Source organism: Nyctibius grandis, chromosome 2 (genome assembly GCF_013368605.1).
Source record: "Nyctibius grandis isolate bNycGra1 chromosome 2, bNycGra1.pri, whole genome shotgun sequence".
In the NCBI taxonomy this organism is placed as follows: Eukaryota; Metazoa; Chordata; class Aves; order Nyctibiiformes; family Nyctibiidae; genus Nyctibius; species Nyctibius grandis.
The window spans coordinates 30,723,071-30,735,791 of record NC_090659.1 but is presented as its reverse complement, the minus strand read 5'-3'; the positions used below and the strand labels follow the sequence as shown (position 1 = coordinate 30,735,791).

The following is a 12,721-nucleotide window of genomic DNA, read 5'->3' as shown; positions in this document are numbered from 1 at the left end:
CTCTCATATTGCCCTGCCAGCCTCCTGATTTGCAATGAAAGCAGCAAGTGCCAGATATCACCAGGAAGGGACTCAGACATAAAGTCAAATACATAAACTGAGAATCAGAACACAACGGAGTTGACAAATGATACACGTCAGTATTTTAGAGAGAAATAAAAGACATACAAATTAAGAGCTATTCAAAGCCCAATATTTCAGAATAGAAAAATATGTTCAACAGAAATTCCTTGTGGAGGAATAGATTTGCTCATTTCTCATGTGGATCCTATTGATAACAGCAAGAATTGAGCACACTAACGAAATCACAGGGTTTCATAACACACTACAGTATTGAACCCATATACCATTTGATTGCTTACTTTACTCTCTTGATGGCAAAAAAAAACCCTATAAAATCATATTAAAGTAGATATCTAACATATATGAACACATATAGCAGATATCCATATATGAGCTACTAAGTAAGAATGAGAATTAACTGCAGAATTAACACAGGCTTTTAGTTATGTATTGTATCCAATACCCTCAATTCAACTTCCTGTATTCAAAAATTTCTCACCCACATTCAGGCTAGCACTCAGTCTAGCTAGTAATGGCTGGTAAAGGCTAGCTGCTAAAGTTTCAGGATATAGTAGGAATCTAAGCTTCTCATCTCATTTTGGGTTGGTAGCAATACAGATGGAAAGTAAAATAATTTTAGATCTGACAGCCCCTCAATGCTGTCTCATAATTAACATCATGAAGTAATTCCATTGATTTTAAACTAATTTAGTTATATAATTTAGGTGTAACTTAGAAGGTCTAAATCAGAAGCCCAGAGAAGAAGCATAGAGCCACAGCCAAGTTTGATACCAAAAATAAAACACATTATATACCTCCCAGAGATCCTGACCAACAGCGTCTACCACAAATCAGAGTCCTTCACTTTATTGCAGCAGACACACACATAGAGGATATGCCACTGCAAATCCTACATGACGTGTATGGAAAGATAAAACACAACCTTGACTACGGCTTCTCAGCCTGGCTGACCCCACTAGGTTTCCCAATCACCTTGTTTATTTCCACAGCAAAGGTGTATTCTGTGTGACTTGACTCTCCAGGTGAAAAGGCTCCTTTCAACTGGAAAGAAACCTCTAGTAGGTTTATTACGTGTCTAAGAATGCATTTAATAGAATAATCTTATACACTTACATTTGAAAATGTTATTTTGCAAATAGATTGCTATGCTTAGGAGGAAGTAATATAAACACCTTTGAATAAACTATCTTAAAATAACTTTTAAACTGTGATGCTTTAAAACATCTTCAGCTTAATAAGCAGCAGCTTCTTGGAAGACATTCCTAGGTGAGGAGACACTCATAAATTTAAAGAGCAATTTCCAGTTAAATTCACACATTTCCACAGCCTACTTATAACTGGCATACGTTTGTGTATATAGAAATGATTAAACAGCAGGCTTTCTAACAATATGCCAAAGCTTCTATGAAACACTTTCAATAATACAATTTTGCATAAATAAAATATACAAAGAAAGGATATGTAGGGAAGAATTAAGGATGGAAATATTTGGGATTTTATAAACATATCTTTAATATATACCTAACTTATCACTGAAAGTTTATGAAGTTTAATCCCAATGAGTTAAAGATTACTGTATTAATTATTTATAGTTCTTGTAGGTCAATAAAATCTTCTACTATTTCACTGCACAATTTAAATATTTTCCAAATTAAAAAAAAAAGTCTATTAACTCTCTGCAGAATTCCAAAATTTCTCATAGAATCTTAATTAATACTACTGTGTCTATAATACCAGGTATAATTAGCATGAGTGTCACTACAGAGAACTCAAAGGAAACATAAAAACACTAAAATTTACTGAAAATAATTTTATTCTGTCTGTAATGCCAGATATGTAATTATCATGAGTGCAACTGGAGTGATCACAAAAGAATCATAAAAAAACCCTAAAATATAGTAAAAATTAGCTTTTTGAGATATAAAAATGATACAACATTGAACCCTTCAGTGTCCAGTATGACACCGTGTCCAGAAAATGTGGATAAATGTCCATCTCTCTCCTGAAAGATTAAAATTTCCAGGTCCTGATAGAAAATACAAGCACTATCTGTGAAGCCCTTAAAAATAAACATGAAAATTTGGTACATATCAAACTTTCTGTCAATTACTTTTCTCCATTCATTTTTGTGTAATTAGCATATATTATAAAAATGAAGCTCTAACACTGGTTACAGGAAGATAAATGCTTACACGCAGAAAGTACAATGCTAGCCAAAGGAGAAAAGACCATCCTCTTGGTCCTCATACAAAGTCAAATTACCTAATCTGTGGAGAAAGGAGGAAATTCACTCTAGTTACTTCATAGTACTAATCAAATAGTCCTGCCATTACTCTGTACACACTGCCATTATTTGCCAAACCCGCAAACTGTGTCTAGGATTTTTAAGCCTGTCAGAAGGATTTCCATAAGCATATGTAAAGAGTCTAGAAATGCAGGGAATAGGAGTCCTGCAACACCTCTTGTTTATCTCTTTGGCTCTGTTTTGTTCATTTTTTCCTTTACTAAAAGGGGTAAGACTCTAGATTCAGGTTCATTCATGATATAAGTAGGCTGGGATAAATTTGAAGAGGTTTGTGAAGTTTTGAAACTCTTAGAATCTGTACACTGTAATCAACACTTTTTTGAGGAAAACTTGTGGTAGCTGCAAAGTAACTTCAAAATGTTTCCAAATATATAACTTTCCCTTTTTCTACTCTTTTTGTATTCTATAAAAGATTTTTCAGAAAAAATACACCAGTATGAGAAAAAAAGTTACCTTTACAGGCTTTCATCCAATCGGGGTTAATTCTATTTTGGACTATTATGTAACTGGTAATGCAAATGTATAATAGCCTAGTTTTAACTGATTGAATAACACTAAAAATTCATCTTTAGCTAAATGCCAGCCGAAGGTGAAGAGGCTATTTTCACAAAGCTAAACGTTTTATTTGTCCCCAAGATTTTAGTTGGCAGTTAATGACTTCATAACCTAGAAAACACTGATGGTCCAAGGAATTCGGATATTATTCATATCAAATCAACATCCTACTTTGAGAGCCCTGTGAAAGGATGTATGGTAGCAGTACTCCCTGATCTCCTGTGACTCTGACCAATTACTGCCGAGGGCAGGAGATAGCAACATTATCATCACTGGCTCTGACAGTGATTCAGCTTTCAAATATCCAGGCCCAACAAAGCACGTCTGAAAAATGTCACTAAAACAAAACAAACAAATGAGAACGGAGCTTTTGAGAATGCCAAGAGAACAAATTTAATTGTCTAGGATATCTGACATTTTGCCTTCCATCTGTTCCTTATATGTTTACCTTTGATTCTGAATTTCTAGGTGGTGCTTCTTGGCTAACTGAAACTCCTTTCAAGGAGTTTTATTCCCAGTTTATTGATGCACAGTCTCAAACCTGACTTCCTATTAAGCAGGATTTTCTATCTAGCAAGTTTTAATATTTTGCACCTGAACCTTCATATATTTGAATTTGTAATATTGAAAGCTCGTTATGGCTTAAGAAAAACAAAAAAGGCCTGAGTCATTGTTAGGTCTGTTTTTAGTAAAATATATGTACTAACTGGAAAATATTAACAGTGTGATGCAGTGTAACGATGTTTATGGCATTAATGTTTGGTTGTCTTCATTATTTAGGAGTAGTATGGTTTTTCCACAATGAAACTTCTATACTTATGGCATCCAGTTTCTCTGGCCAGGTAATGCAAATATTCTTCATTTGTAGCAGGGAAGGGCTATAAATATTTTTGTTTCTCCCCAGACATAGGGGGAGATGTGCATGTCTAATATATTCAATATATATTCAATATATATTTTTGTGCATGTCTAATATATTCAATCTATGTAATACATCTGCTAATTTCCTGCCAGTATCTGAAGAGCAGCTGGCTTAGCAAACAGTCAGTGCATTTCGTACAGCTTGCTCTTTGCTCCGTCTCCCCCAGGCCTCCTCTGAGCTGAGATGGGAGCAGGCTTTTGAACTTGATGAATCATCAATGATGGCAAAAGTGCTTTCCTTGTGGCTGTCATTTCTGAAGTCTGCATCTGTCCATCATACAGCAGATGCACTTCCACTATATCATATGGAAGTGACCCCTCATACAAGAAAAATGATGAGTACGAGCAAGCTGTCACAACAAGAAAAAAAATGATGCAACTAGTAACCTGTCCTCAAAAGAACAGTAGAAAAGAAAGTCATTAGGAAAAGGCCCTAGGACTCAGCACCTACTGTGGTGGGCAATAAATGGTAGGTCTGACATCAGTCAAACATAGGTGTTCTGTGCTACACCAATATATATATTGTCATATAGGGAGAACACTAAATGATAGCCAGTAAGGGCAAGATGGGACTTCTGCATGCACGTATACGTGGTTGCATGCATGCATGCGTAAGTACAACACTGGGGTATGGCTATGTATGTCAGTACAACAAAATATTTTTCAATTATCACTAACATATGTTTTCCTTTTTGGCATTTCATCTTTTTTTATACATCTTCTACAACTTTATTAGAGATAATATATTAAAATCCACACTATCTTATTTTCCATTGATTTGAGACTCATTTTGAGGGAATTAGAAACAAAAAGTGTTAACAAACAACTATGAAACTGCTCAAATCAGTGAACTGGACAGTACTTCCTGCTTTGTCTACTACTTTTATGGATAGAGAAAGAGACCAGACCAGAAAAAGTCAGGCCAGGACAAACTTTAAAACCTGGCATTTTAAAAACCTGCGGTTTTCTGCTTTTTTGAAAAGCGTTTACAAAGACTTCCATTAACTGACAACCGTTCAACACAGAAGCCGTGTGGTACTTGTCAAGTGTCATCTTTCAGAGTTCCCTCTATCAAATTCATACACGTAATCAGAATGTTTACCTCCTTAAAAAAATCTAGAAACTTCTACATGTAACTTGATTTTCTTAATAAAATGTCCATTTTAAAAGCAGTGGTACTCTGTTAAACCCAAACCAGTCTTGGTCTTTAAAAATATTTTCAGTGTTAATGAAGGATACCTGTTAATTTCTCTTATTTCTATTTAGAGTTACTGGTTTGTCTCAGACCCTTCTTGATATAAAGCAGATCCATTTTCTGCACTACTTTTCAGCAAAGAAGCTGGAAATTGGTTTCTTAACCATCCAGTTATTCAATTTCTAAGGACGTCAAAGAAACATCTGAAATATCTCCTGCTATTCTCTCCAGTGTCTTGAATTCAAACTTACAATTCCCATGCACTGGTCAGATTACACACCTCTTTTCCCTCCCTCCCTCTCCCTTCCTCCAGTATTATGTACGTTTTGACCAACATAAATGAGATCTGAACAAATGTGGTAGATAATGGCCTCCCAGCCCCCATGTTCTTCCTCAGCATCAACAAAGGCAAGGCAAGAGCTGCTGGGAACTCCAACTGGGACTAGACGAGGGTTTGTGGTTCCCCTATCTCTACCCATTTACTTGCAGCAATCACCACCTCCTCAGAAGCAAAGAAAAGAAAGGAGGAGGAAGGTGAACCATAGCTCCTGGATCCTTTAATGCTTTTACAAAGTTTTAGAAACTGACAATATGAGGTGGAACATCACATTGGTTAGGGAAACCTGACAGTGCAGGTATCCAGCGTAATACGTAGGTCAAGCCGAGCTAATTTGCCATCCTTGAAATTGCTATGTTCCACAAAATGGAAATATATGAAGGGGAGACAGGAGCATTTTGGGTTTTTTTATTATTCCCTTTTTTTTTTCTTTTTTAATTTTACCTACAATGAAGATTGAAGCACTCAGAAAATTAACTGTATATCTATTTATGTATTAGATGAATCCCATTACCCCAGAATGGCAGCACTGGAATCCATCAAATCTTCTCTGTATATTTGATCTATTTTGCATGTTGTTTTCATATATGTATATTTCACATAACATGAAGTGGTGCCACGAACTAAATTCAGAATATTAGATTGTAGGATACTTACTAGCAGTAATATTATGATAACATTAACAATTAAATTAAAATTATTGCAAGAAAAATATGATTTAACATGAAATTTTAAAATGTATATTTACAGTAATGAAATTCAGTGTTCCTCAATTTTATCATAGCTGATTTATGATAGACAAGCAGACAGTAAGAAAAAAAGCAGCAAAACTAACTTCAATATAGTAACTTTGTTCCACCTGTTTGTGTTCCAGGAGTATCACCATATATTTTAATGATGTTTTATAATATACTATGATACTATAAGAGCTAATTATAAGAAGAACTCCCTTTTCTCTTAGTCAGAAAAGGCAGGCATTTTTGCATCTATCTACAAAATATGGAAGAAAATTTGCAATGGTTTAGTTTTCAAGGGCTAAATTCAGAGTGTGTGAAACATATACACAAACATGGCTACTCCTTAAGCAGTGCATAATCATTCATTTTGCCAAAAGTAGAAAAGAACCATTTTTAGTTCAGATATGGTACCACAACAGAGTAAAAAAAAAAAAAAATATATATATATATGTGGCAAATGATGATTTTCATATATATTTTACAGCACTGTAAAAAGAATTAGATACAGATTTTCTTTAGCATACACTAAAAGATAACACTTTTTACATCCTTCAATTTATGCACATATGTCAAATTAAGCTGTTAGTATGAATGATGGTGCATATTTAAGAATATATAGACTGATTCAACTTTACCAAAGACTCTCATGAATCTAGAATATCTTAACTAAATATGAGTATGTGTGAATAAAAAAAAATCTCTGTATTCAGACAGCCTGTGTAGCAATTTTGGTGTCAAAAATCTGAAATTTACAGAAATAGTGAGCACTTCTAAATTTGTCTTTTACATATGGACAATCAATGCTTGTCAGTCTACATTTGAACTCATTTGAACTTGGACTTTGAAAGCACTTTGACAAGCTAATACAAACTAACAGACACACATACGAGTACTTTCTCCTACATTGAGTCTTTCTCTGAGATCTGAGAGATTGCCTTCCTTTCGATATATTGCAAACTCGGGACTCTGAAGCACTGCTTCTGAGCGGGTCATCCAGCTATGGAGCTCTGTTGTATCCGAATCAAACCTAAGAGGCAGAGAGGTGCAATAAGACATTTCATTTTCACAAAGTTTCCGAAAATAGCATTGACAGTAAACATGTTTAATGGGTTGTTTAAACAAGTGAATAAGCAGCAATTTCTCTCAGCAGAAGGTTTTAAACTCCCCATATTTCATTAGATAGCTCATAAAACTATTCACTCTAAAATTTGGAAACATAGAAATACTTTTTCATTTTTAAGACCATGATTTGACAGCTGAACAGATGCAACAATTTTCACAATAAGGATTCTAATTTCACGAGCTGATGTTTTTGGAAGACATGAAACAAGTGGCTCTCACAGTGAAGAAAGTGTATCACAAGTCCTGTTGGCTCAGCTGAGGATGCAAGGCTTATCTGGCTTACCAAATGCAATTTTCATACCTGTAAGATTTCTGTCCCAGCTTGTGCTGATGATATGAGGAAGGATATTCAAGCGGGAAATTTGACCATTAGACATGAGCCTCTTCAAATTGACTCAAATTTGTTGCAGAATGTAATTACTAATCAACAGGAGATTATAATTTTCCTACAGCTAAAACTTTAGAAACTGCAAATTAAGATTTCCAACTCCCTGCACACACTTTTAAAGTAGTTTTTACTGTACAGCCTTTTTCTCACAGTCTGGATTCTCTCATCAACTCCTTTAAAAGTGATCTTAATATTTGTTATCTATTCAGAAGGTAGCAGTTCAAAATGAAGGTTACCATACGCAGGTATTTGAATTGCCGATGTGTAGAAAAATCATTTGTGATTCAATATCTAATGTAGTTTTTAAAACAAGAGACTTGAGACAATTTTTTTTCTCAGTTGTGCTAAACTGCATTCTTGATTACTTTTCTTTATTGTACTATATGTTCTTACATTTATATCTAGTTTATAACTGGTTTTCCTTTTGCAGCAATACAATGAAAGCAACAGAATAGAAAGACCTAGAAAAAAAAGTCAGCTGTTTCTTTCAGTTTGCTTTGTAAATATAGGTTGTATCATTTACATACTATTGAAAATCTGCCAAAAACAAGAACTTGAATGACAATTATATCTTTGGAGGAATTAATTATTTTATAATAATATACTCCATATATATAAGAGCTAAAATACAAGGATGTAAAGTAAAATCAGGTGCTACAGAAGTCTACATATACAAGAATGAAAACTGAATACAAGTAAGAGTTCTATGTTTGATCTAGTATTTATGCCTCCCTCTTGTTCCTTCTCCACTGTGATGTTTGTGACTCCTTTTAACAACACGGTGTGAAAGAATGAGTAACAAATAATGAAAGCAGAAGAAAGAAGAATCACACACTGTCTTAATCCCAGCCCAATATTCTATATTCAAATTATAAACTCATAGGAATAATGTTGATAAAGCAATTCCCAGTAATACTATTTGAACACTCATTAAAGGAAAAAAAATATGATTGTTGAATAATGAAAGGTGCAGAAATCTTCATTTTATAAAGAATTATAAATTCAGAGGCGGAAGATGAAAGAAAATTCCCAGATGGTTCAGGAGATCTCTGTTCTGGTACCAGATTCTCATCCCTGACATCTAACTGCACTGCCAGTTAAGAGCTGCCTACCTCAGCTTTATTTCTGATCCTATGTGACATTAAATAAATTGTAATTCTTGAAATATAGTGTTATACTCTGTTCTGCATACAATAACTGCATATTTAATAAATGTTCTCATGAAATTTTAAGACTAGGAGACAGCAAAACTATAAAATCCAGTATTGCCACATAAAGCTGGAATACTATATATTCAACAAGTTGCAAGCACTAATTGCATATCTAATCCCACTGATTTCAGCAGGAGAATGAAGAAAGCACATTTTTGCAACTGACTTAGGACTGTTGAACACATCTTAAAGTAGAGCACACCCAATTTTAAAGATAATGGACTGGATTACAACATAAAAAATAACAAATTCATAGATCTTCCTAATATAATTCTGTATATAAATTACCTATATTCAAGATCTAGCAATGATTGCCACATCTCTGCCCAATCTAAGAACGATCAGTGATGTGAAGTTCTACCAAAGTAATCTCTAGGACAAAGTAGAGTTCCTGAAGTCCACAGTAAGGAATACAGTAGGTTAGTTAAATTAGAGCAGCTGCCTAAGGACTGTTATGTCACTTGAGCATTGATGAGCTACAGGGAAGCCCCCAAACCCAGTGTATACTTTTTTCAAAAAGACAGAGTAGTAATGCTGTACTGCCCTCTGTTTCACACAAGTATCTGGTTTGGGGCTTTTCAGCAACACAGGCAAAATGAGAAAAAAGGGAACCTATTCTAACAGTCAAGACAGAATTTGGTCAACCTATAGGTTCTCAACAATATGGGACTGACACCCTCTCCACCTTTGGTTCTTCAAACTCAGTCAGGACTATACAAACCAGTCCCCCAAAATTAGCAGCTCAGGTTAGGGAAAGTATTGCCACTCCCTGTTGCCAACATGCTCTCCATTCCACACTCTTCTCGTGGTTGGCAACTATATAGGCAAAGTACACAAGAATAATGACCATTTCTTTCACGTTACTTAAATATATAGCTAAAGCTGCCTCTCTCGCTGCTGTCAGCTCTTGTGGCAACTAGGATGTTTTATAGCACTGGCACAAGGCAGTAGTAAACTGGAGAACACCACGGAACATCAGACATCTGATAACAACAAAGACGAGTTTACCAGCCCCTCAGTACCAAACTCCCTTGACTGCAGGCAAAATTGCATTACTTCTGGTGTTTCCTCCATTCTCAAGCTGCAGGTAAGTAGGACCATAGAGACCAACTTTCCTAAGAATAGCCGGGTATTAGCCTGGTATAGGATGGAAATTGACAGAGCAAAATGTTTACTAGTGATCATTTCTTCATTTCTTAAGCAAGACGACTAAGCCCCTGCCTCTGCAACATCCTCCCTGGAAGAGGAATGGAAGAATTTGAGACAGCTTTGATAATAGAACAAAATAATCAAGAACACGTCCCTGGTCCCAGAGATTCATCAGATGGTGGCAAGTATTAGCCACAGCAGACAGCATCTTGACAGAGCTGATCTCAGGTAACAGATTGCTCTGTCACCTGCAGTTTCTTCCAGAGATAAATATAACTCCACAAGCAAAGACTCCTGTGCAAAAAAAGGCCTATAAAAAGGGGGCAGAAAAAGGATTAAAAGACATGAAAGTTAATTCTAAGTAGCTTTTTGCAGCACACAAATATCCTTAACATAAAGAAATTTATCTATTACCTTGAAAAAAAAAATATTCTCTCTCATGTTCGGCTTGTATAAACCCAGAAACTACGGGTAGAATGTGGCATTCAATCATTCCACTATGATGATGGGACATTTCCTTTCTGAGCACAGCTGCAGTTACAAACTATATTAACTCTAGATTGATATCAAAGGATCAATACAGTCTTTAAATCTCCTAAGTACAACAATACTTTTGACATAAAAAAGTAATGCAATATTACCTTTCTGACCTGATAAAGTTGAGTGCCTGTAGAATTTGTTAAAATAAGACACTAAAACCAAATCTCTTGAGACAATTACTCTAAATAATCACCTTAACATGCATGTTAGCTTGCTCCCCATCTAAAATTCAATCTGCAGCAGAGGATTTATTCTTTATGCAGCACTCATGGTTTAGTTTTCCAATAAGTCTTTCCTTCTGCTGTTCCACGGGAGAGATGATACTATCTTTTACTGCTCTCACTGCCCTCTCTCTACAGGCCAGCACATGTCAGCTGAGTTCAAATACAGTCTCTTTTTACTCCAGACCACGTTTGAAAAACCACCTTCACATTTTTAATCCATGCCATTCAAATTTTCATGGAAGTCCCCCACAAACTGATTTTCTGGATCATACTAAGCCATATGCCCACTTCAGATTCTCAGTCAAAACTCTCTTGCTGAGATCACCACATGTGCTTTTTCAAAAACGATTCCTTGTTCTAGCTTTCCCTTCCTTTTGTGTATTGAATACAAGACAAACGTCACCTTTAGGGCATTTCACAACTTAGTTGCATTTTGTTTTTCTCTTTCTGTGCATGGAATTTCTAACCCAAATATCCAGCAGAGTATGATACTCAAGTCATACTACAAGCCTCCTATCTAATCAAATACCTTCTGGAAACCACTAAGTAACAGCAAGAGTTATTTTGATTATATTTAACAAAAAAACAAATGCACCTTTATCAATAATCAAAGGGCTGACTGACTATTAACCTTCCATTTGTGCAATATACCTTACAGAGGCCTATTATGGTTCTCACAACCAACGTCATCTAGTGAAAGACAATGGTATACTTTAAACTCATAATTTTGCCTTTTTTTACACAATGCCATGGTAAGATCATGACAGTGAAGTAATGTGCCTGTACCGACCTTGCACATATTTATACAAACAACTTGAACATTGTACAAGTTCATAAAGGAACGTAAGTAGTGAAGTATCCTGTTGTCATGTGGTCATCATGGTGTATAATCTTTTCTCTAAATTGAATGAACTTCATCTTGAAACTGCTACTATGTTACTGCTACCATGACTAGACAGTGGCTTCAGGACTTCATCCTTTCAACAGATAGAAACTGCCTTACAATTTCCTTTGCTCATTTTTTTTTTCCTTCCCTCCCCAAACAAAACCGCCTTGGACATGTCACTACTATGTATCTTGGGCAGACACAAGACCATTTGCCTACACATTGAGCTGGCAGGGAATGATACAACTCTGATCCAAGAACCACATTACTGAATTACTGCATTTCCATGGCTTGTCTGAAATGCCCAGTTCACCACTGGTGTTCTCAACTTGTAGCTCTTCATTGCCTAGAACATGTCAAAGAGCAACTTTGCAGTATACAATGCCCACTGGCAGAATTATTTTGTGATGAACTAATTCCCTGCTGTCTTTCTCCTCTATATTTGTAGCTGATGAGCTCTTAGTTGACAAATAGTCTTGTTCTTATCTCCTAATTCAACAGCTTATTTGTCCTAATAAATATTTTTCCCTTCCTACTTTTTAGTTCAGTCCTTAATTTTATTTCCTTTCCGAATGACATTCTGGAACTCTCTCTTCACTTGGGATACTATTCAGTTTAGCCTCATCAACATTATCACAGAATCACAGAATCACAGAATGTTAGGGATTGGAAGGGACCTCGAAAGATCATCTAGTCCAATCCCCCTGCCGGGGCAGGATTGCCTAGACCATATCACACAGGAATGCGTCCAGGCGGGTTTTGAATGTCTCCAGAGAAGGAGACTCCACAACCTCTCTGGGCAACACATTTCTGTAATGCACACCAAGGCATCAAAGAAAACACTAGATCGATCCCAAGTGTAAATGTCCTTCAGAAACTTCAGAGGTATAATCTTAATAGCCTCATAGTTCTCCTTCTTCAGCCAACTATCCATCTTACCACTGGTAAGGTATGGTTATAAACTATACCTTCCCCAGACTGAGCAGTAATTCCTGAATTGTAACGTGGAATGCTTTGCAGAAATTCAGGTAGATCCACTGCATTTCTCAAAGGCAAATGAAAATCTA

General features: G+C 35.7%; 1 protein-coding gene across 1 annotated transcript in view; it reads right to left on the bottom strand.

The window, feature by feature from the left end:
• Positions 1-12,721, bottom strand: part of DMD (dystrophin) — a 1,374,504-nt gene that overhangs the window by 804,755 nt on the left and 557,028 nt on the right. The window contains 1 exon segment of the mRNA XM_068422827.1: positions 7,038-7,161. Coding sequence (XP_068278928.1) covers positions 7,038-7,161 — 124 coding nt within the window.